The sequence below is a fragment of the Martes martes genome, assembly GCF_963455335.1.
Source record: "Martes martes genome assembly, chromosome: 2".
NCBI lineage: Eukaryota > Metazoa > Chordata > Mammalia > Carnivora > Mustelidae > Martes > Martes martes.
The window spans coordinates 16,419,515-16,442,899 of record NC_137889.1 but is presented as its reverse complement, the minus strand read 5'-3'; the positions used below and the strand labels follow the sequence as shown (position 1 = coordinate 16,442,899).

The 23,385-nt window shown below is 41.7% G+C and overlaps 1 protein-coding gene and 1 pseudogene across 2 annotated transcripts; one reads left to right on the top strand and one right to left on the bottom strand.

The window, feature by feature from the left end:
* Nucleotides 1-298: 298 nt before the first annotated feature.
* CYP4V2 (cytochrome P450 family 4 subfamily V member 2) lies at nucleotides 299-23,042 on the bottom strand. The gene is made up of 11 exons (XM_080797287.1): nucleotides 22,800-23,042; nucleotides 17,998-18,110; nucleotides 15,638-15,723; nucleotides 14,639-14,829; nucleotides 14,167-14,236; nucleotides 12,349-12,475; nucleotides 10,230-10,415; nucleotides 8,021-8,123; nucleotides 3,600-3,734; nucleotides 3,328-3,507; nucleotides 299-1,681 (listed from the first exon to the last, which is right to left on the bottom strand). The coding sequence occupies exons 1-11, from the start codon at nucleotides 23,011-23,013 to the stop codon at nucleotides 1,509-1,511; spliced, it is 1,578 nt and encodes a 525-aa protein (XP_080653413.1). The 5' UTR covers nucleotides 23,014-23,042; the 3' UTR covers nucleotides 299-1,508.
* Nucleotides 4,029-6,336, top strand: LOC308338936 (annotated as a pseudogene). Its single transcript has one exon. The product of its transcript is annotated as an uncharacterized misc_RNA (transcript).
* Nucleotides 23,043-23,385: the final 343 nt, after the last annotated feature.

Sequence of the window (23,385 nt, the reverse complement as noted above, 5' to 3'; positions counted from 1 at the left end):
TGCCTTGGGAGTATTGAAGAAAAAAATCTCATTAAGTTTATTAAAAGTTGTTTTTTAAAGTCACTGAGTGAGGGAGTAGAGATACTAACTATGGAATTAAAATTCAGAGAATTTATGTCAGTTATCATCTTGATAGGTGTGCTCTGGAGGACTGAATTTACTCAAAGTCTAACCCTAAACTACGTAAGATATTACTGGTTACTAAATATAGATGAATGGCTTCTCTTTTCCTTTAGTGATGGAAGAATTCTAGAAATATTCAAAATCAGAAGCAGAAAACCTGTGTTTTGTTTTTTTTCAAAGATTTTATTTATTTATTTGATAGAGATCACAAGCAGGCAGAGAGGCAGGCAGAAAGAGGGGGAAGCAGGCTCCCCACAGAGCAAAGAGCCCAATGCGGGGCTCGATCCCAGAACCCTGAGAGTATGACCCGAGCTGAAGGCAGAGGCTTTAACCCACTGAGCCACCCAGCGCCCTGAAAACCTGTGTTCTAATGACACATCTAGTTACAGACCTGAGTTCCATAAAGTAAAAGCAGACATAGTGAAGTCTATCGCATTGGGACTGGTGAGATACAGAATACAGACCTCTGTTTATGGCCCTATTGCCCACTAGTGGCATGGTTCTGGGCAGAAACTTGCCTTCTCATTGATCTCATTCCCTTCTTCTAATGAAAGGGAGTGCAACAAGATAAGCAATAAGGACCTTCCCGCTCCAAAAGCCATTATTTAACCTGGATGCAATGTGTGGGTTTGGATATTACCAAGAGGAATCTTTCAAACTGTATATGATACATAAGGGTAGTTGTGATACTATGAATAATGAAGTCATGGCTACAAGCACGTAGTCAAAAGGGAAGTAGGAACAGAATCTATGAGTCAACTTAAAAATTATTTACTCTAGGTGATAGAATCCCAAAAGTGCTATAATAATAATTCTTCTCGTAATTGATGCCACTTAAAAATTTAAAAACTTGAGCTTCTTATGCCTAAGTACTTAATTACTCACCCTTTTCAAATTTAAAAATTTAAAAATTTAAATTTAAATTTAAATTTAAAAATTTAAAAATTCAAATTTAAAAACTTGAGCTTCTTATGCCTAAGTACTTAATTACTCACCCTTTTCAAATTAAATGCATATGTATACATGCATATATATGTTCCCCAGTCAATAAGAATACCTTTCAAAAATTCTGGAACTTTAAATTTTATCTCTTGGATCTGCCAATTGAAATTGAGTTGGTCGTGGATCCCTCTGTTGAGAAACTTGTCCTATGTTTATTGGGGTGCCATCATCAGTTAACTCTACCTTTGGGATCAAAACCAAGGATAAGATCTATGGTAATGATGAAAATATAAAACTCTTTGGTGGACTTGACCGCAAGGCAAGCAGAACAAGAAAGAAAGAGGTCTAGGGACTAAGCGTATTGATCTCCGACCTAGAAATTGTAAATCCAGTTTCCTTCAGGAAAGACCTTTTACATGACAAAGGCACAGTCCAATTACACGTTAGGATTCATTTGCATTTCTCCTCTTCAACTTGATCCAGATGCCATTAGTAGGACGAAGAATCAGCTCTCCTGCTAGACCAAGTTCTTCTCTTTTCTGGTTGGATTCTACCCAAAAATGCCTCAGGATGCAGGAAAGAATGCTCTTTTCTTCCATTATGGCAAATTTCTGACCTTCAAATTAATGTAAATAGCATTACTTTAATTACACATGTATCTCAAATCTGGGAAATCATAGGCCCTATTAGAGGAAGCAAGCAATTTCATATTTTCACAGTAGGGACTATCAGAATCACTGGGGGTGTTTGTTAAAAAGGAAGATTTCAGTTCCCTTCTCTGCTCCTACCCAGTTCCCTTCTCTGCTCCTACCCAGTGCATGAGGTAGGTATTTGTATTTGAGCAATATCCCAAATAAATTCTGGGGTCACTGAAGCATGAGAATCACTACTTTAGATGGCTTTCTTTCTTTCTTTCTTTCTTTTTTTTTTTTTAAAGATTTTATTTATTTATTTGACAGAGATCACAGGTAGGCAGAGAAGCAGGCAGAGAGAGAGGAGGAAGCAGGCTCCCCACTGAGCAGAGAACCCGATGCGGGGCTTGATCCCAGGAACCTGGGATCATGACCTGAGCCGAAGGCAGAGGTTTTAAACCCACTGAGCCGCCCAGGTGCCCCTTTAGATGGCTTTCTTATTGGGCCTTTAATTTAATTTACTATAGAGTCACCATATATGCTTCAGATTTATCATTTAAATCTGACCTCATTTTACTAACACCTGCATTTACATGGATGATAAAATGCTAGAGATCCTAAAGTGAAAGTATTTATAATACATGGTGATATGCATTCATTTTGCTTAAGTAATTCAGCCAGCCATATGGTGAGCATTCTTTGTTTTCATCTTGCATGATGCAATTCTTAAAGCAACAAACACAGATATTAGGTTAAATACAGCTAATCATTACAAATAAATTTTCCACCATATAAAATACATTCTTCTTTGGTCCAAAATCGACATTTTAAAACTCTACCATGTAACTGATGGTGTGATGTTATGAGCTGAACTGTGTCCCCCCAAATTCGTATGTTGAAGCCCTAACCCTGTACCTTGGAATGTGGCTGTTTTTGCAGACAGGGCTTCTACAGAGGTTAATTAATTTAAAATGAGGTCATATGGATGGACCTTAATCCAATCTGAATGGTGTTTTTATAAAAAGAAAAAATCAGGGCGCCTGGGTGGCTCAGTTGGTTAAGCATCTGCCTTTAGCTCAGGTCATGATCCTAGCGTCCTGGGATCAAGCCCCGCATCAGGCTCCCCTCTCATTGGGGAGTCTGCTTCTCCCTCTACCCTTCCCCCCCGACTCATGATCTCTCTCTCTCGCTCTATCTCAAATAAATAAAATCTTTAAAAAAATAAAATAAAAACAAAAAGAAGAAATCAGGACACAACACACACAGGAAAGACCCTGGGGAGATACAGGGAGAAGACAACCATCTACAAGCCAAGCTTTAGAAAGGGCCCAGAAAAAACCCACCGTGCTGACACCTCGATTTCAGACTTCCAGCTTCCACAATATGAGAAAATGATTATCTGTTGTTTAAGCCACCCAGCTGGTAATATTTTGTTATAGCAGCCCTAGCAAATTAATCTACTTTAGGATAGTCTTTTTTGGAACAATAACGTATAGCGAGGGGGAGGAGAAAAGAAACCAGTTTTTTAAAAGACTGTTGCCTAGGAGATACTACATCTCAAAGAAATTACTGTGAGAAACGCACTACCATGTGGGCTGGAAAGGTGAAACCAATTCTGATGGATACAAACCTATACAGTTTCTGGGTCCCGCAGAGAAGGGCACGTATGCGTACGGATGGCGTCCTTGCGAATTCTCAGGAAAGAACCTCTCGGGCTGGAACTCCTCAGGATTTGGGAAGTATCTTGGATCTCTATGCAGTGCGTAGGGAATGATGAGGACTTGAGAGCCTTTCACAATTTTGTAACCCCCTGTCAAGAGGCAGGCAATATGCCATAAGAATGGAGTAAGATGGACATTAAAAAATCCATTCTACCTACTCTCCTGATTACCGAGTTCTTACCAACTTCACAGTCTTCATTAAGACTACGAGCGAATAAAGGAACAGAAGGAAAAAGGCGAAGGCTTTCTTTAATGACACATTCCAGGTATTTGAGTTTCTTCAGGTCCTCTAAGGTGGCAGGACGATCAGACTTCCCTGGTTAAAGGAAATACATGAGATGACAATGAGAGAACTCTATGGGCTTGGGGAATGGGACATCCAAGAGGAATTAATCAAGGCACCAAATGTCAAATACTTACAGCCAAAGTAGGATTTCTATTATACATAATCAAAACAAAATGAGAGTTAAGTGTTAAGTGTTAAGTGAAAGTGTTAAGTGAAAGAAAGAAAGATTCGAAAGGTCATGGATTGTATGATTCCATTCATAGGAAGGGCTCAGGGCAAGTAAATCCATAGAGACTGAAAGTAAATTAGTGGTTGCCAGGGGCTGGAGGAAGAGGGAATCGGGGATGACTGATTAACAGTACAGGGTTACCTTTCAGGGCACTGAAAATGTCCTGGAATTAGATAGAGTAATGGCTGCACAACATTGTGAATGCACTAAAACATACATTTTAAAATGGTTAGTTTTGAGTTCTCAGACAATCCAGATATGCATCTTCTCTTCGGTCAGATTCTTGGACTCTCTCCCCAACATGGCTCTCAAGGCCTTTCGTGCCAGGGTCAAACAAAGACAGGGAGATTGCCTCCTGCCTCCAGGCCGGGGGAGACATCAACCTCTCTGGACTTGCCACAGGAAGAAGAGCAAGGAGCAAATGAACATCCTGATGAGGTCCAAGACGAAATAGACGGACTTGAGGAAAAAGCCAGCGAAGAATTTTGAAGGGATAACAGAAATATAACAAACACCCCAATCGTGTTTCCAAAGGAGGATGGAACTGATCACCCAAATCCAAATTCTGGGGTAATAGCATCCGTCAACCACTCACAAATCTGCTATTACTTGGAAAGGAAGACGAACAGGCACTGCATTATCTGACCAGAGTCGATGTGACCGAATTTGAAGATATTAAATCATTATAGAGTAAGTGTTCATTTTGATAAAAACCCTTCCTTCAAAAATAAAGTTCTCTCCAGAGAATTTCATCTGGATGAGAGTGTGATCCATCTTCAAAGCCCACTGAAGTCAGATGGAAATCGGAAAGGATTTGAAGAGATGCTCCAGTCAAATGCAAAATAAAGCCAGCGGGAAGAGGGAGCATGAGAAACCAGAGAGTTTCTTTTTCTGGTTTACTGACCATCCTGATGCAGGCACAGATGAGTTAGGAGAGGACATCCAAGATCATGTTTGGCCAAATCCATGACAGTACTTCTTAGTTCCTGACATGGATGATGAAGAAGGGGTTGGAGGAGAGGAATATACTAATAAAGACGGGAATGGAAATGAAGGAGAAGATGAAGTGGGGAAGGGAGGCAAAGAGCATGGAGGACATGGAAAACAGAGACCGATGGAGTCCAATCTTCCTGTTTTAATTTTCTCCCGTCCCCTTGTGCTCAGTCATGCTATTCCTGGAATCTCTCTTCTCTCCTTTACACCATGGGTCTCAACTTATTTTGGGGGGCAATTTGAGCACAATACACTGGAAAGAGACACTCTACCCTTTTCGATTCCAAATTTATTCTTATCCCTTTCTGTCTCAACCAAGACTTCATATAAACAACATGACTGTGCTCTCTGGGGGACAAAAAACAAAACAAAACAAAACACCCCCATCTGCTCCCTTAGCTCTGCTAGAAGATGGAGAGTGCTTGGTCCCCATGTGTTGGTGCAAAGAATTCTAGCTTTGCTCCTTTTCCTCAATATTGGCCTCAGATATTACATCATGTCTTTATGTGAATATGGACAGTTAGCATTTACCAACATGTATATGTCTACTTTCTTGTGTGTTTATGTACTTCTTTTTAAATGGGTTTCTAGAAGATCAGAGAAGGGTGGGTTAGAGATGCTTGGGTAGGTGAAGTGGGCATCTTTATAGCATAGTTTCTCCTTTGGCATGTTTAATTGTGATGTTTAATGGGTATCCTTGAAGTTTAGGATGACACTTTAGAAATAAAATCCTCTCCTCATGACTTGAGCCCTACCACTGGATAGGAGACTCAGCGAGCCTATAAGACCTTATCTAGAATTGAATTCTCTAGTGTAATTTTGTTCCCGTTTATTTTTAAATTTTCTTTTGGTTTCACTGGGTGGGGGGGAATGGTCAGTTTTAAACATTAACAGTGTACAAGTTGCTTTGTTATAAAACAACTAAACATACACAAATAAATGTTAGTTTTATGTGTAACAAGAGGAATTAAAACTTGCAACTTAATGCCCAAAGATTAGTTGCTCATGAAATTTTATAGCTAATACTGGGGATAGAAGAAAAAGTGAGGCACCATCACAGAAAACAGGAGAAGCACCAGAATAAAGCATCTAGAATAACAGCATTTTAATTATGTGATATCAAAAACTATTTGTGAGACCAACAATGAGCGAGACATTGTAGAGGATACAAAATGTGAACATATCCACAAATAAGGTGTGAGTTTTTCAAAGGCCAGATTAACTCACTATAAGCAATATGAGAGAAATTAAAATCAATACAGAAAAAAATAAAATGACTATAGAAGCAGAGTGAACAAGTTTAGATTGTCTCTGTTCTACAAAATAAAAGTCTTCCCTCTTGGTATGAAATTCCAGTTCTCACATCATATGAACACAAAACTACTTGTCCAACCTCATCTCTTAATATGTTCTACTATAGGTTCTAAATTCTAGCTGCCCCTCACTATTCACTACTGTCTTCCAAATGTTTCCAATACCGTGCCGTTGTCCATCTGTTCTCCTCATTCTAGAATGCCTGACCTCTCCTCCTTTTACCTTTATTTTCCCCTTCCTACTTCTCTTCTTTATGCAACTGTATCAGATACCACTTTTTTGGTTGGCTGGACCAATCTTTTATTTCCTCCTCCCTGCTTTGGGAGCCACGTGATGTGTGATTAAACAAAGGATAAATCTGATGGCACAATGCATGGCCTCTTTGTGGTTGGCCAGCAATGGCCTCTATATGTGTCAAGTACTAATCCCAGGACCTATAAATGTTCCCTTACTTGGGAAAAAGGTATCATTGCAGATTTTATTCAGTTAATGATCAAAAAATGGGGAGATTACCCTGGATTATACAGGTGGGCTCTGAATGCCACCACAAATGTCTTTATAAGAAAGAGGAAGAGATATCTCTCTCTCTCTCTCTCTCTCACACACACACACACACACACACGTGTGGAGTTTTGATGGAGGCAGAGGTTTGATGGACCATAAACCAAGGAATGCTGCCAGGCACCAGAAGTGAGAAGGAACAGAGGGCCCGCTAGGCTTCCAGAAGGAGAACAACCTGCCAGGACATCGATTTAGGCTCAGCAATACTGATTTTGGATTTCTGGATTTCAGAACTGTGGAAGAATACATTTCTGTTGTTTTAAGCCACCCAGCCTATAGAATTTGTTACAGCAGCCCCAGGAAACTAATACATCCTTCATTGCCCCTCTCCCTTTCCTCTAGTCTTGAAGACAAACACGAGACCTAGAACAACAATCAAGAAGACAAAAGCCACGATGGCAAAGAACAGAGAGAAAAAAAGAGCAAGACTGGGCCTCTGACAACATCCCTGTCGGCTTCCGTCTAGGACTCCTTACTTACACTCTTACACCTTGTATACCCAGCTACATAAGCAGATCGCTGGTTGTGTAATAGAAATGTATGTCCACGGGGCACCTGGGTGGCTCAGTGGGTTAAAGCCTCTGCCTTTGGCTCAGGTCATGATCTCAGGGTCCTGGGATCGAGCCCCGCATTGGGCTCTCTGCTCAGCAAGGAGCCTGCTTCCTCCTCCTCTCTCTGCCTGCTTCTCTGCCTACTTGTGATCTCTGTCAAATAAATAAGTAAATAAAATCTTTAAAAAAAAAAAAAAAAAAGAAATGTATGTCCACCAGCTTAACCCACCTTTCCTCTCATTTGTGACCAGACGCAATCCAATATGGAACAGCTTTCCTGGACGCCCTCTAACTAATATCACCTGTTCCTTGCTGCTCCCAAAGAGCACCTTCTTCCTATCACTCAAGTGCAAAGCCAGGATTCCATGCACAACGGCTGCTTCATCTACTAAGCAGTGAGGTCCTCAGAGACAGCAGCATTTATCTGTGCGTCCCCAGCACCCAGCCCAATGCAGTCACATGCCATGCCGTTACCAAATGCCTATAAGTCAGCAGAAGAGGCCTTGCAAAGGAGACAGTACTGGAAGGGATCCCACAGGGGAGCTTTCCTGCTTATGACGGTGTCTTTACAACAGGCCCTACTGCACATCCTTGATGAGCGCTTTCAGTGGTATTTGTTTCAGTGGCCTTGGGACCCATGGAGCAGTTAACGATGGGGCCAAACATACCAAACACTTCCTCCAGTTCACTGTCCACTTGTTTCTGGACTTCTGGGTAAGAACCCAATAGATACAAGGACCAGTTTATTGCCGCCGCTGTCGTATCATGGCCCTACAAATGTGAGAAGAAACATGGCTTAAAAAGCAGAGTTATATCAAGAAGATCAGGAATGATGACTCTGTTCTGAATTGTCTCTGGATCTAACAGCTGCAGTGTGACTCCAGAATATAACAAATTCATTCCACACAGCATCTCACCTTGGTGAGAAGCAAACAGATAAAATAATCCCTTCAAGGTGGAGGTTCATGCTTAGAGAAACATTTCTCTGCTACATGGAGCTGTCTACCTGGTGAGAAGTGGATCACTGTGCTGATAAGGGGCATTCCCAGGAATGGGGCACACCAGGCAGTTTTGAAGGGGTAAAAGTCCAGGGGTGCCTGGGTGGTTCAGTCAGTTAAGCATCTGCCTTCAGCTGAGGTCATGATCCTGGGGTCCTGGGATCAAGTCCCACATCAGGCTCCCAGCTCAGTGGGGAGTCAACTTCTCCCTCGGCCCCCCGTCCCCTGGCTTGTGCTCTCTTTCTCTCTCTCTGAAATAAATAAATACAATCTTTAAAAAATAAATAAATAAATAAAGGGGGGAAATGTGTGATTTTTATGAGCCAGCTTTGCCAGATCTGTACTTCTCTACTTTCCTCCACTTGCAAGGTGGGTTTTACCTGTCCATGTGGACACGAGGCAGTATCTATGCAGTTCTGAATATTCTCATTGCAAGAAATTGATCAATAGCTTCATTTAACATGTGCTGAGTTCCAGACAAAACACTAAGTACTTTGCAGAAACCAACAGAACTGTTCTTCACGAAAACATCAAGAAATACTTGATACTGTTATTCACATTTTTGAGATCAAATACTGGAGGCCGAAAGTCCTATTTCATTTTGTCTGCTACCCAGAGAAAGCAGGATGAAATGAAACAACCATGGAATTTACTGGAGCACACTGCTGGGCTAGGGCAGGGGCAAAAACCTTCTGGGAGAACATCTCTCTATTTTACGCAGGAAAGCTGGGATAGAGATCGGGGATGACTGAAACCATCTCATAGGGCCAGTATGAACCAGAAGGAGAAACCAAGTAGACAGAAGCTTAACGCCACCTGCTCCAGGGCACTGACTGTCCTCCCTCAGGAAAAACAGACAGACCGACAGACAAGTGCTAGCATCACATCCTGACGGCTGCAGGCAGAGCAGCAAACACACCATTGATCATATACTGAGCCATCGAAAACTACTGATGCCTTCTGCTTTCCTCCACTTCCAAAATATTACCATGTGGTGCTTAAAAAATATTTCTTTATTTGGCAAGCCACGTATTGAGACTCACTCCTTGTAATATTTAATATAATTAGAATTATCTCTGTAAAAAGTGCATCTTTTATTATTACTATTATTATTTGAAGACCAGAAATCTCTTTAGAATCACAAAATGGTTAAATTCTCTACAGGAGGATTCTTGCTCTCTTCTTCAGTTGGGGCAGTTCACAGCAGTAGCTAAGTACTCATTGGTAGAGGCAGGAAGAAGACTTCTTTAAAAGAAGCTAGTGAAGAAACAGACTCATGGGTTTTAGAGATGAGAAGGAAGCGTGAATCGATGTAGAGAATGGACAGTAATTTCTGGCTGCTCTTCTGCTCGGGAAAGTCTGATAGACCTTAGATTTTCTTGAGGGAAAAAAAAATGTATCTACTCTGTATCTACTCTGTAACTACCACAAATCAAAGATTTTCTGAACAAGGAAGTCGATCCGATACTTAATAATAAAATTAATTATACTGATACTTAATTATAAAATTAAATTTTATAATCTTTAATGCTAATCTAATGATTCTTCCTTAATTATATGAAGCTACTTTAAAATTTCATTAGGGGTGCCTGAGTGGCACAGTCCATTAAGCATCTGACTCTTGGCTTGGGCTCGGGCCATGATCTCAGGGTCGTGGGATCGAGACCCACAGGAGGCTCCACGCTCAGTGTGGAGTCTACTAGGATTCTCTCTCTCCCTCTGTCTCTCCACCCCCTCTAAAATAAATCTGAAAAAAAAAAAAATCTTTACAATAAATACATAAGATTTCATTAAACTTCTAAAAATAATGTTAAAGATTCTCCAAAAAACCTGAAATTTATTTAAAGGTATCGGAAAATAACATGATGATATAAAATACCTCAAACATGAAAGTGTCAACTTCTTCTCGAACATCCTCATGACTTAGCTTGTTCCCTTCATCATCAGTTACATTTAAAAGCAAGTCAAGGAAAGCCCTGCGTTTATTTTTGGAAGATGAAGAGTCCTTGTCAGCACGTCTGTGTTCTTCGTCTTTCTTCATTTCACTGGTCCGTTCAGCAATGACCTATGATTTAAACAATCACATGCTTTTGTTTGGAATTTATTATAACCTAACAATATGCTTTCCTATGGAAACATACTAGCTTCTTTAACTTATTTTTTTCTAAACCTTTCCTATCCCTGCTATCGCAGTAATAACTTAGGCTCTTGTAAAAATACAGTCAAGCTTCCTGATCAATTTTAGGGCATTATTTGATAAGACTTCTAAAGATGAATTTAATGTCAGGCAACTTTGGAATTTTCGAGGGCTATTTTTATAGTCTTTCCAATGGGGTACAGCCTAATCATCTCTAGAGGTCTGAATGAGCCAAGGAGATAAAAGTATAGGTGTGGAGAGAACACAGTCCTTGTATGGTAGATTCAGGACCCATCACTGTAATTACATGTTGTACTGGAAAAAAGAAATAGCAAGTTGATGGTCAGTTCACTTGTTTGCTTGCTGTTCCTTCTGGTGAGACGACTCCTTCCTCCGCATGGATGGCTCCCTCCTTTCTTTCAAGTCTCTGCACATCATCACACTGTCAGAAAGACCTTCCCCGATCCCTGCAACACTAGTCCCTAGCACTGTCTTCTCAAGCCTGCTTTATTTCTTCCCATTTCCCTGGCCATCTGGCATGATGTTACACTTTGTATTTGGTGTCTTTCTCTTCTAATTCAAATGTACGACCCACATGGAAGCAAATTTGTCTTTGTTTACTGATGTATTTCCAAACTCTGGAACACTGCCTGGCATTTTGAGAACCTCGTTATTTGCTGAATGAATGGAAGCATGAAAGCCACCAACTCAACGTTTTTTCCTCCTATCAGGCAATTGACTAAACCAAGTGGTTTGAATGAAGAGACCCCAAGTTCTTTGAGGGCAAGATGTCCTGACGGAACCCCTGGTGCTTCAGATTCAGTATGCAATTTTCAATATTTATTAACTGAATAATACTGTTCATCTGGTTTGGAATTCATTAATTATTGATACTGATATTCATGCATGAAATCTGAGGAAAAACTCAATTGTATCCATAAAAGACAAATTGTTGGTCAGTCTCCTAAGCCAGGTGATTGCTCTAGACTCGTCTTTAATGCAGACTGATATCCTATATCAGAAAACAACATCACTATCTCTTTGTTAGCTTTGAATTGGAAATAAAGTAGTAATATCCAGTTAATTTTTATCTTTTCTGAGTTGAAATACTGCCAAAAAGGCCCTTTGCCTTTGAAAACTGTCTATTCCAGACATTTTCCCAGAAGACCCTTATAATCCTCATCTCTTTATTCTCTTAATACAGAGCCCTATTAATAACTATTCACAGTTCATATTGCATTTTGTCACTTTTAAAAAAAAGATTTTATTTAGTTATTTGACAGAGAGAGAGATCACAAGTAGGGAGAGAGGCAGGCAGAGAGAGAAGGGGAAGCAGGCTCCTTGCTGAGCAGAGAGCCCGATATGGGGCTGGGTCCCAGGACACTGGGATTGTGACCTGGGCTGAAGGCAGAGGCTTTAACCCACTGAGCCACCCAGGCGCCCACATTTTGTCATTTTTTAATAGATAACCTCTGGTACTAAACAGAACTTTTTAGGGTAGGGAACATACAGGTCCTACTCAGTACTCTATTTCTAACACTAGGTAAAGCATTTGGCACTTAACAAGTGTTTAAGTAATATTTACTAAATACAGAATTGAAATCTAATCATGTTGCCTATTTTTTTCTATTATTCCATTCAAGTTTTATAAGGCACAGGCTCCATGGTCCTGCACTGGTTATATTCACAAAACACAAAAATCATGGATTTTAAAGAAGTTCTAGAAATGGACGGTGGTGATGGCTGCACAGCATTGTGAACGTATTTACTGCCACCAAATGGGACCTTTCAAATGGCTCCAATGGCAAATTTTTATATTATGTATCTTTTACCATGATAAAAAAATAAATTGAGGACTTACATTATTGGTAAAATTATGGAGGACCTCTAGGCTCCTTTTGTGTTCCTGCCCTTCTTTACACATGAGAAACAGAAGGTCAAGCCAGAGCCAGGGCATCTTCATTCTTCGATGTATTGAATCACTCATTCTATAAACAGGATGAAAAGACATCAGCCGATACATGAAAAACGTGTATTTCTTTAGCACCTCTTTGGTGCCTGCTCTCAACAAGAGTAGTATATGGAAATGAAGATGATTTGTCTTAGAGGCTTCTAAGAGCTCCGTGCTTTACACTCAACATGAATGCATGGGCTTTTACATGTCCAGGGAAGCTTAAAAACTTAATGGTTTCATTAGTGGAAGGAAGAATTCCTTACAGAACATCCTTACTAGTTGGCCATCTGATGTCTGCTTTTGTTTCTTCAGAAAGAGTTCTGGACCTCCCAAGGCTGCTGTGGCTCTTGGATCGCACACTGGGATGCAATTTGCCTCTTTTTAATATCCTCTCATTAGCCTGATCATTCCTCTGCAGTGAGAGAACACGAGCGGTTGCCCTCTTCCAGCGAGAAGTGCTCACCAAGCACCCAGGTCACACAGCTGTCCCGAGGACCTCCCTCGTCATTTCCAGTGATAAAGAAGCAAGACCTCAACAGGTTCCCCTCCTTTGGGATGGACTTAGACACCTGTTCTTCAGAGAGGTGTTTCCTGAGAGTCATCCATCGGACATATCCCTGTTTTCCTTTTCTTTCTTTTCTTTCCTTTTCACTTCTTTCTTTCTTTCTTTCTTTCTTTCTTTCCTTCCTTCCTTCCTTCCTTCCTTCCTTCCTTCCTTCCTTCCTTCCTTCTTTATTCCTTTCTTGAGAGAGAAACAAGAGAGAGAGAAAGCTCGAGCAGAGAGCAGAGGGAGAGAAAGAATCCGAAGCAGGCTCCATACTCAATGCAGAGCCCCACGAGGGGCTTGATCTCACAACGCTGAGATGGTGACCTGAGCCAAAATCAAGAGTTGGACACTTAATGGACTGAGCCATCCAGGTGCCCCCACCCCCCCATTTTTCCTTTCTAATGTCAACTTGATCTTTTCTTTCTAAGCAATTATTAGAATTTATGCTAGCACTCGTTACAGTGTGTGTCTCCCTGCTATTCTTCCTGTTTGTGTGCTGCGATAAAACTACTCAGCACCTAGGGCCATGAATGGTGGGTGACAGATGCTCAGTAAATATTTATGAAAATAAAGTGAGATGAGAAGTGAACTTAAAGATAGGAAACATCACGTCAAATCCTGGCCCTGACTCTTACTCGTTGAATACCTGCAAGCCATTTTTAAAGCAAAATTGATTATTTCAATTAAAAAATAATATATACTCAGAGCAGAAAATATGGGAAAGGAGAATGAACAAAGGAACAACAAAAAAACCCAAAACACTGTAAGAAAGAGAAGCACACACACAAAACAATAGTAACCACAGATAATACTTTGGTATAGTCTCTTCTAGTTTTTTCTTTCTATAAATATTTTTTATACCTAGTGGTAATCATACTAAAAAATTGTTTTCATCTTTATCACTTATATCATAATGTAATTTTTCATATATTATAAAATCATTTTAAATTATGGCATAATCTGGGTGTGTCATCATTTACAAAACCATTCCTCTCCTGGCCATATACATGCTTAAATGACTAGGTCAATTTTAGTATCAAGTTTTATTTCAAAACAATGAAAAGATTAAGAATTAATAATTATGAATAATCACAGAAATTATTAGCACTAATTTTTTAAAAAAATTTTAAGCCCTAATCAGTAACCATTTTAAAGATAATTAAAAGGACTTCATTTACCTATAAACTGCACGGACATACTCGGAATCACCATTACTTTGAGCACCAATATTCTTCCCCATAGCTGTTTCTGCAAAACAGGGGCAAGAAGCAACCGTTCAGTTCGAGCACATATCCTCTGTTTATTTTCCAGGGGCAAACACTTAAAAAAAAAGAAGTCATAAGTCCTGTTCTGTTCTCATAGATTTTAAAATTGTTCTCTCCCCCTTTTGCTTCTTCTCTTGTATCTTCTCCTACTCCCTGTTCCTGCTTCTTCTTCCCTCTGCCCTTCTAGGAATGTTGGCTCTGTGACTGTCCTGCTCAGAGCCCTCACAGTGGCTGCTGCTTCTCAGGGGCCTGAGCCATAGGACCACCCTGAAAAATCCAATATCCTTTCCGATCCCCTCATTCACCTTCCCACTGCAGTGTTATTTTCCATTTGGGCTGTTCTATCTCTACACCATAACTTTAGAAACAAATCAGTGAGACTTACCACAAATTATATCTAAGGCACAAAGGGTGATGTAAAAAAAGCAGTTAAATGCTCCTTGGTTAACATGCTTTTCAAGCTTATGGACCAATATATTTGCTTGTTCATTCATGACATCTAAGAAATCTTCCAGAATTGTAAAATGGAAAGTGGGTGTTAACATTTTTCTCCTAGATCGCCATTTGTTTCCAGTACTAGAAACACAATACACGGTCCCGGTCACGAACAAGAGAGGCAACATTGGAAACAAACAAAGTATAAATTTAGCCGAGTCAACAAAACTCTCCTGAAAGAGATTAATCTATACATTGTCAAATGCTTCGGTCAGAAAGACAAAGGTTCATAGATAGCTACTGACTGTGCTTTGTTTTATTATTCTACATTACTGATATTTAAAGGGGCACTCATAAAAATTGAAAAATTCTTAAATTTTTCTAAATTTCCAAGTTCCAAGTTTCTAAAAATTAGAACTTTTCTTCCTCCCCTCTATTAAAAACCTCAGTCCTCCGATGATCCCTGTGGTCCGTGATTCCACTTTGATCTCTCCTATTTTCAAATTCTCCACAGACCCCACAAAGGTTTTGCCTTTCTCTTGGCAGGCCTTCCCTCAGAGGATGGAGACCTATGTCTGGACACAAGTTCCAGGATGGAGATTTTGTGCTCCATATTCTTCACTGGGGCTGACTGCTTTTTTCACTGGATTTTCAAGATCTGCCTGTCCCGATCTCGCCTTTCCTTTCCTTTCCGTACACCAGCACCTGACTCTTCTGGAAACACTGGTCATGGTCATTATTGAGTCCCATGGCTGGAGATGACCACACCTGGACTCCTGTCTGTCAGAGCCCACTGTTCTCCACAACTTTCCTTCCAGTTTCTCCCATACTTCCTGGTAGCACAGTCTTGCAGACAGGAGAACTACTTTGTGTCAATTCCTGACATAACAAATTACTTATCAGAGTAACTGTTTCTGTGAGACAGCTTTACAGATCTACAATGACATACCTTGTAAGAAGTCCTAGGCCAAGCCATGGTTCCAGAAACTTGTACATATAAGATTTATCAATTTGCTTTGAACTAGTTAAAATTACCTTGGAAAGAGAAAAAAAAATTGAGAGATACATAGACATCAAAACAATTTCAACTTAAACTTGAATTCTACCTGGCTAGAACACTACTTTTTTTTTTTTTTTTAAAGATTCTATTTATTTATTTGACAGACAGAAATCACAAGTAGGCAGAGAGGCAGGCAGAGAGAGAGGAAGGGAAGCAGGCTCCCTGCTGAGCAGAGAGCCCGATGCGGGGCTCGATCCCAGGACCCTGAGATCATGACCCGAGCTGAAGGCAGAGGCTTTAAACTACGGAGCCACCCAGGCACCCCAGAACACTACTTTGAAGGTACATCTCATAGGGGCGGCTGGGTGGCTTAGTCATTAAGCATCTGCCTTCGGCTCAGGTCACGATCCTAGAGTCCTGGGATAGAGCCCCTCATTGGGCTCCCTGCTCCACGGGAAGCCTGCTTCTCCCTCTCCCTCTGCTGCTCCCCTGTTTGTGTTCCCTGTCTCACTGTGTCTCTGTCAGATTAAAAAATAAAGGAACATCTCATAGCTATTATTTCTCTGTGATTCATTTTTATTCCTGTGCCTTAAAGGGAGTCAAGTCGAGTTTTGAACATGTAACTGTCATTCAGTCTTGGGACGAAATGGAGTTGAGAAAAAGGGAAATGTCCAAGATAATGCTCTGGTTCTTATAATGAACTAGGAACCAAGTGGAGTCATTTATTGAGGGTGGGAGGATGGGAGAAAGAAGATAAATGAATCCAAAGATGACCATGTCCAAGGAGATAAAAATCAGAAGTTCATTTTTGGGCATGATGACTTGGAGACATTCGAGTTGCTATGGTCTGAAATAGGAATGATGCCCAGGATAAGGACTTGACCTAGAGGTACACATTTGAGTATCTCCAGCAAGTGAGTAACGCTGAAACCCATGAATGTGATCGGATCACCTGGAATCCAGGTGAAGTAGAAGGGATGAGCCTTTAGGTCTGAGCACAAAATCCTCACCAGGCTCCTAACTCCAGTCATACACTCTGGACAGATCTCTCACATACATCACGAACCTGCTCATACCAAGTCCGCAGTGGCTGAAATCCTACACCTGTCTCCTCACTACCTGTTCTGAACCAGGCTGGTACAGTGTGGTACAAGAGAAATCCAACATTTTCACTGCAGTAACTAAGAAAGACATTTCCCAGCATTAATGCCTAGGAAGTTATATTTAATTTTGTTTTGAGAAGCTCTGTTTATCCCATTCTTACTCCCTGACCCAAATCTTTTTCTCATCAAACCACAAGAAAATCTCCCGGGTATCATAATGATAAGTAAAAGGTATATAATCGTTTTGAGCAGTTATTTCAATAGCACTGATTAATGATATCTGCCCTATCAGTATCACAGGCCCATTCTTTTTTAAGAAAATTAACGTGGAAGAGTAAACTTGTAATGGATTGGAAACTCTCATCTCTTGAGAAAAACACTCATACCTTATTAGTCTTATAGTCTTATTAGTCTTAAACAGAGCCTGGCAGATAACATGCCTGCTAGCCTTATGGAATAACCTATTTGTAGTTCTATAAAACTATATCCTTTTTTTTTAAAAAGATTTTATTTATTTATTTGACAGAGAGATCACAAGGAGGCAGAGAGGCAGGTAGAGAGAGAGGAAGGGAAGCAGGCTCCCTGCCGAGCAGAGAGCCCGATGTGGGGCTCGATCCCAGGACCCTGAGATCATGACCTGAGCCGAAGGCAGAGGCTTTAACCCACTGAGCCACCCAGGCGCCCTATAAAACTATATCCTTATGGGGCGCCTGGTTGGCTCAGTTGGTTGGGCAACTGCCTTTGGCTCAGGTCATGATCTTGGAGTCCTAGGATCGAGTCCCACATCAGGCTCCCTGCTCAGCAGGGAGTCTGCTTCTCCCGCTGACCTCTCTCCTCTCATGCTCTCTCTCTCTTTCTTTTTCTCAAATAAATAAATAAAATCTGAAACAAAACAAAACAAAAACTATACCCTTATGCAGACTTTCCAAAAATAAATAAATAAATAAATAAAGGAGACCAAATATCTTGGACCTGATAACAAATGTGTCCAGAGGCTTCTTTGTCCAGAGGTTGCTACTCTCCCCAGGATTAAGACAACATCTGGAAAGCATTAAATGGCACCTACATAGCCGAAAATATGTAATGAGCTGTTCAATATGCTGGATTCAATTAAATATAAGAACAATGTTGCCATATTTATTCTGATGAGACTCTCACACCATCAGACGTGATGGGGACTAGAGGTCATACTGACCGCACACTCACCTCCACATTTTCTGCTTTATAAATGGCCACTATTGGCATGGTCCCAAGCCAGAGTTTCAGCAGTGGCTGGTGTTGGTGTTTCTCGGTATAACGAATGACCTGCTGAAAAAATTCTGGGAGAAAATATTTAATTTTCAATGAGTTTCTTGTGTCTTTTGGGCTCGGGTTTTGTTGTTGTTGTTGTTAATCTGTTTACTTTGGGCAAGTCACTTAATATTTCCCACATCTCTCACATCTTCAAGGTAAACCACACAGTTTCTATTAAGTGATATAATGATTGCATGGCAAAGGTAATTTAATTATAAGATAACAACCAAGAAATGTGCACCTCCAAAGGACCCAATCCCTACTCTGAAGGAGCTTCTAAGCATGGGAGATGGTGACTTCTGTAGCACCGGAGAAAATGAAATGGTTGCTAAAATCGAAGTTTTAGTCTGAGGAGTTACTGATTCTCAAGGGGAGGGCTGAAAAAATTTCATGATGGAGATGGCATTTGAGCATTAAAAAATGAGTTGTATTTTTATAGGCAGAGAAGGGGGAAGTGGGGGTAGAGGCAGAATGTAAGCCAAGCAGCAGAAACAGCAGAGCAGAAGTGCAGAGGTCTGGAAATTCCCCGCACGTGCAGCCAAAGCCTAACATGGGGTGATGCCATTGGAAGAGGAGACTGGAGCATTGGAGGCTTTGATTTTCTTGTATATACTCTGAGGAGTAACTGGAAGTTTCTGATAAGAACTAGCATGACCAGAGTCATATTTTAGGACAGTAACACTAATGTGGTAAGATCTGTGAATCACCTGGGGCCACTGAAAGCTTCTGGGGGTGGGGAAAAGGCTGGGATTCAATGCTGCCAGGGTTAGGGGCATTGGCTGTGCAGTACAGTGGGTCCTTGCATTAGGTGTGGGGAAATGGTGATCGTCAACCCCAACGAGCATCGAAGGAGTGTGGAAAACTTGGGAGTCAACACTTTCCGTGTTGTAATCCATGAGGCCCTTGTCTGGGGGAATGCAGTAATGGCATTACAAGAGAATAAGCCATAGCAAAATTCTCTGTTGAGTGTTTTCTGAGTGTCATCTGGGTAGAAACAAACGATAGTAGCCAGGGACTCAAGAATTAAGATACAGGGTCCAGACCTCAGAGAAAAGACATGACAAAGGTTAGACATGCTTTCGGAACATGAGTCAAACAAGGTGAGGTTAAGGAAGGATTTGAGTACCAGCTGGGGAACTGATCACATGTCAGGACATGGGGCAGAAACCTCTTTACAGTGCTGGGAAAATCTAGGTAGGGAGGAGTGGGGGCGGGGCAGGCTAATTGGTAGGCATATGGGGATTCTGGGCTTCTTCTGGGCAAAGGGAATGTCTGATTGACAATAGCAAGGCTAATTCCAACCCTACTATGAGGCTACGAATCCTTAAGATTTTGACAGAGCTGTTTTGACATGGGAATTTGGGCACCAAGGACAAATGGACAAACGAACCATTCAACTTTCCGGCTCTTTTTCAATGCCAATAAATGTGCAAATGCTCAGCCCATCTTTGCTCCTTATTCACCTGTAAGCTTCACCCATTCCCAGGCTTCAGGGCAAGCTGCGCAAAATGCAGTGGGAGAGGAGCTAAGGCTCACAGATGCCCATTGCATGGGATGCTAAATAAACACTAATGATTTTTTTTAAGTGTTTGCAGATTTCTGCACATAAAACATAGTAATAGTTATCCTATATAGCTAATATCCATGAAGTCGTGTTCATTTACTGCAGCAAGTTATTACACGTCAGACTTAGTGTTAGGGTTTTTGATGTATTGTTTTTTCTGCCTCACCATAGTTAGAGGAAAGGCACTATTATTACTGTCCCAATGGGGGAAATTATGCACCGCTAAGTAACTTGCCCAATACCACAGAGCTAGTAAATTATAGAACCTGGCTTTGTACTTAAGGCAGTAAGACCATACAATGTGCCATCTTAACCATTGCACCATATTGCCCGAAAATGTCTCCTGGTCCAAACAGTTGTCAAAATTTCTGTGAAAAGAGCTGGGTCAAATCAACAGTGTCAAAAGACCATGCGTTGTGATAATAACTGCCTGCCTTGGCCTGATCTGACAGAGGAGACAGGGAAGTATGAGCCTGTGGTTTGAAGGTATCGGGTCCAATATCAGAGAACAGCTGGGAGAGGCAGGTCTTGACATAATGAACTACAGAGCAAGAGTTTGGTTTGCAAGGCCAATGAAAAGCCAACTGCAGAGCTCCAGGTGAGATTACTGAGGCCAGCACTGAGGCCAGAACTGTGGCCACAGATCCAAAGCACAGCCTCCTGTCCAAGAGACAAGGTCACTGAGAACAGAGAATATATCTTAGAATGATCTGACATCAACCACTTTGTTTAGCTCAATGTTGGGGACAAGGAGGGGCTCCAAGTTTGATTGACACTTAAGGAACTTACTCTAACCAACTGCTAGACAGTGATCTAGAAACAGCATGCATTAAATTTAGTTCTTTTTTTTTTTTTAAAAGATTTTATTTATTTATTTGACAGACAGAGATCACAAGTAGGCAGAGAGGCAGGCAGAGAGAGAGGAGGAAGCAGGCTCCCTGCTGAGCAGAGAGCCCGATGTGGGGCTCGATCCCAGGACCTTGGGATCATGACCTGAGCTGAAGGCAGAGGCTTTAACCCACTGAGCCACCCAGGCGCCCCTTAAATTTAGTTCTTAAGATAATTCCGTCATACAGTTACTTTTACAAGTAAAGAATAAAAAGAATAAGACAAAAAAACAAAAAAACCCAAAACCTTCTAACTTAGCTTTAATATTTGCTTTATATATTTTGGTGCTTGTTGGTTAGGTGTATGTGTGTGTATATATATGTATATATATATATATATACATATATTTACAAATGCTCTATCTTCTTGTTGGGTTGACCCCTCTGTCATTATGGAATACCCTCTTGGTCTTTCATTACAGTCTTTGTTTTAAAGTCTATTTTGTCTGGCCTAAGTATAGCATTCCAGCTTTCTCTTGGGTTTCCATTTGCATGAAACATCTTTTTCTACCCCTTCACGTTCAGTCTGTGTGTGTCCTTATGTCTAAAGTGAGTCTCTTACATGCAGCATATAGGTGGCTCTTGTTTTTCTATCCATTCAGCCACATCATGTCTTTTGATTGGAGAATTCAGTCCATTTGTGTTTAAAGTAATTATTGATATTGCCATTTTGTTCAGTGTTTTCTGGCTGTTGTAGTTCTTCTCTGTTCCTTTTTCTTCTCTTGCTCTCCTTTTAGAGAGTTTGAAACAACTTCTCAAATTTAAACAACTTGGTAGCAAAGTTGGAAACTGAGCAGAGCTTTGTCTGATGCCAAAATCCAGTACTTGCTGGATTAAAAAGTCCCTTTGTAAAAGCCAGTATATTGTCATTCTCTTCACTCAGAAAGTAACTCCAAAAATTACCTTAAATATTCTAATCAACTAACTCACCATGTATTTTGAAACACGTCTCATTCACTGGAGATTTCCATTCTTAGAAAAATTTCCCAAAAGAATATGATGAGATTTTTAAAGCATGTTATTTCTTATTGGGGGTGGGAAGTTAGTATTTCTACACAATTATTTTTTCATGCCATATAGCCTCAGGGTAGAAGGAGAGATTAGCTCTGCTTTTAGTATTAACCAAGACAATTTTCACAAACATGGTTTTCATATATCTAAACACATTATTCAATCTCTTGCAACATTAGTCACATTGATGTTTAGGTGGTGAAAAGTTAACTTGGATTTCTTCTGCCTGGAAACATTTTCAATATTTTGATAAGCATTGCTCCATGAGGCCTTACTTATTTCTGTGAAGTTGAAATGACAGCATTTTGGGGGTGGGTGGGAGTTAAGGTTCACCTTGTAAAACTGTTACAATTAATCTGAGGTGAAACTGGGTTGTGGTGCTAGGCTTATTTTAGAACACTTCATTTCAGGAAAAAAAATTCAGCTCTGGATATCCCAACTTATACAGCCATTAAAATGAAGTGAAGTGCTAAGACCTAATTCACTGTCCCCGAGGGGAAACTGTAAATATCAAGTACTTTTAAAAGCGTTCTAACTTAAAGCGTTGTGTTTTTATTTTTATTTTTCTCATCAACAAAGCATACATCCATCTCTTCAAAAAGCTAACAGTAGAAAACCCAGAAGACCCTGCCCTCACAGTTTACTGTTACTATGTAACCTCCTTAAAAGAACTAAAATAAGAAGGTCAAGAAAGAAAGATTTGTGGTCAAGTCTCGTGATGTGGGGAGGGAGGAAAGTCTCCAAACAGTCTCTAGTCCCCGATTTTCCGGAGGGCGGTGGGTGGGTGGAGGATGATGGTACCGTTTGGAGGTACTCGCCCCAGTCCCAGGGAAGTTTCTGTCCTTAAGGCTTTAACAGCCCAGAGCCAAGGCAGGCAGTGTTTTGAGACAGTAGTTAGGAGCGGAAAAGAAGAGAAAACGCAGGAGGACAGGGTTTTAGAAATACTGCGTTTTAGCCCGTACATAAAGAAAGGGGAGCCCGAACAATTTTATCAGGTGTCACAGGGCAAACTGGATAGAACTGGGAATCCCCTCTCCAGCGGTGACAGACTCTTCTTTACCCTAACAAGCCAGCCCCTCCAGTAGAGGTGGTCTCAGCTGCCGAGAAGGCGGGCGCGCGGGGAGCAGGCGCGGAGCCGGCAGAGGCCCCGCGGAGCTCTTGCGCCCTGGGGCTTCCTGCTAGTGGGGCCCCGCGGGCAAGGAGCCCCACGGCCCCCGGGTGTGGGTGCGTCCGGCCTGGGCGCGGTCCCTTACCTCTCCCGTTCGACTTCACCATCAGCGAGTGTCCCACCAACGGGAAGGCGCCGGGTATCGTGGGGAGGGGCCTCATCTGCTGCCATTTCCGCGCGTAGCTCGTCAGCATCTGCAGAAGGTTCAGGATCAGGGTGGCGCCCGCCATCGAGACGGCGCCCAGCGCGCCCCAGACCAGCAGCTTCTGCCCCCAGTGCACCAGCCACAGCGCCAGCATCGCGCCCCGAGTCCGCTCCGCAGCTGGGCAGAGACTCCCTATAGCGCAGGGGCGGGGCTTTGGACCCGCCCCCTGGAGTTCAAGTGCACTGTCCTGGGAGGAGTTCTGGGACGCCACAGGGATGCCAGCGCCCCCCGAAGGGGGAAGAGGTGGCGCCCGGCCGTTTCACTTCACTTCTTCCTCCTCCTCCTCTCCCCACGGAGGACAGGCCTGCGCCTGGCCTCCCTGAAACGGGGACCCCGAGACCGAGGCTTCCCGCTGCAGGGGCCGCCCTGGGCCTCGGGAGGAGGCTTGCAGAAAAGCACCGCAGGGGTTGTTAATTGTGCTCGGAAACACCTAGGTAATGCCCACGGGCCTCTTTATCTGGTCAAG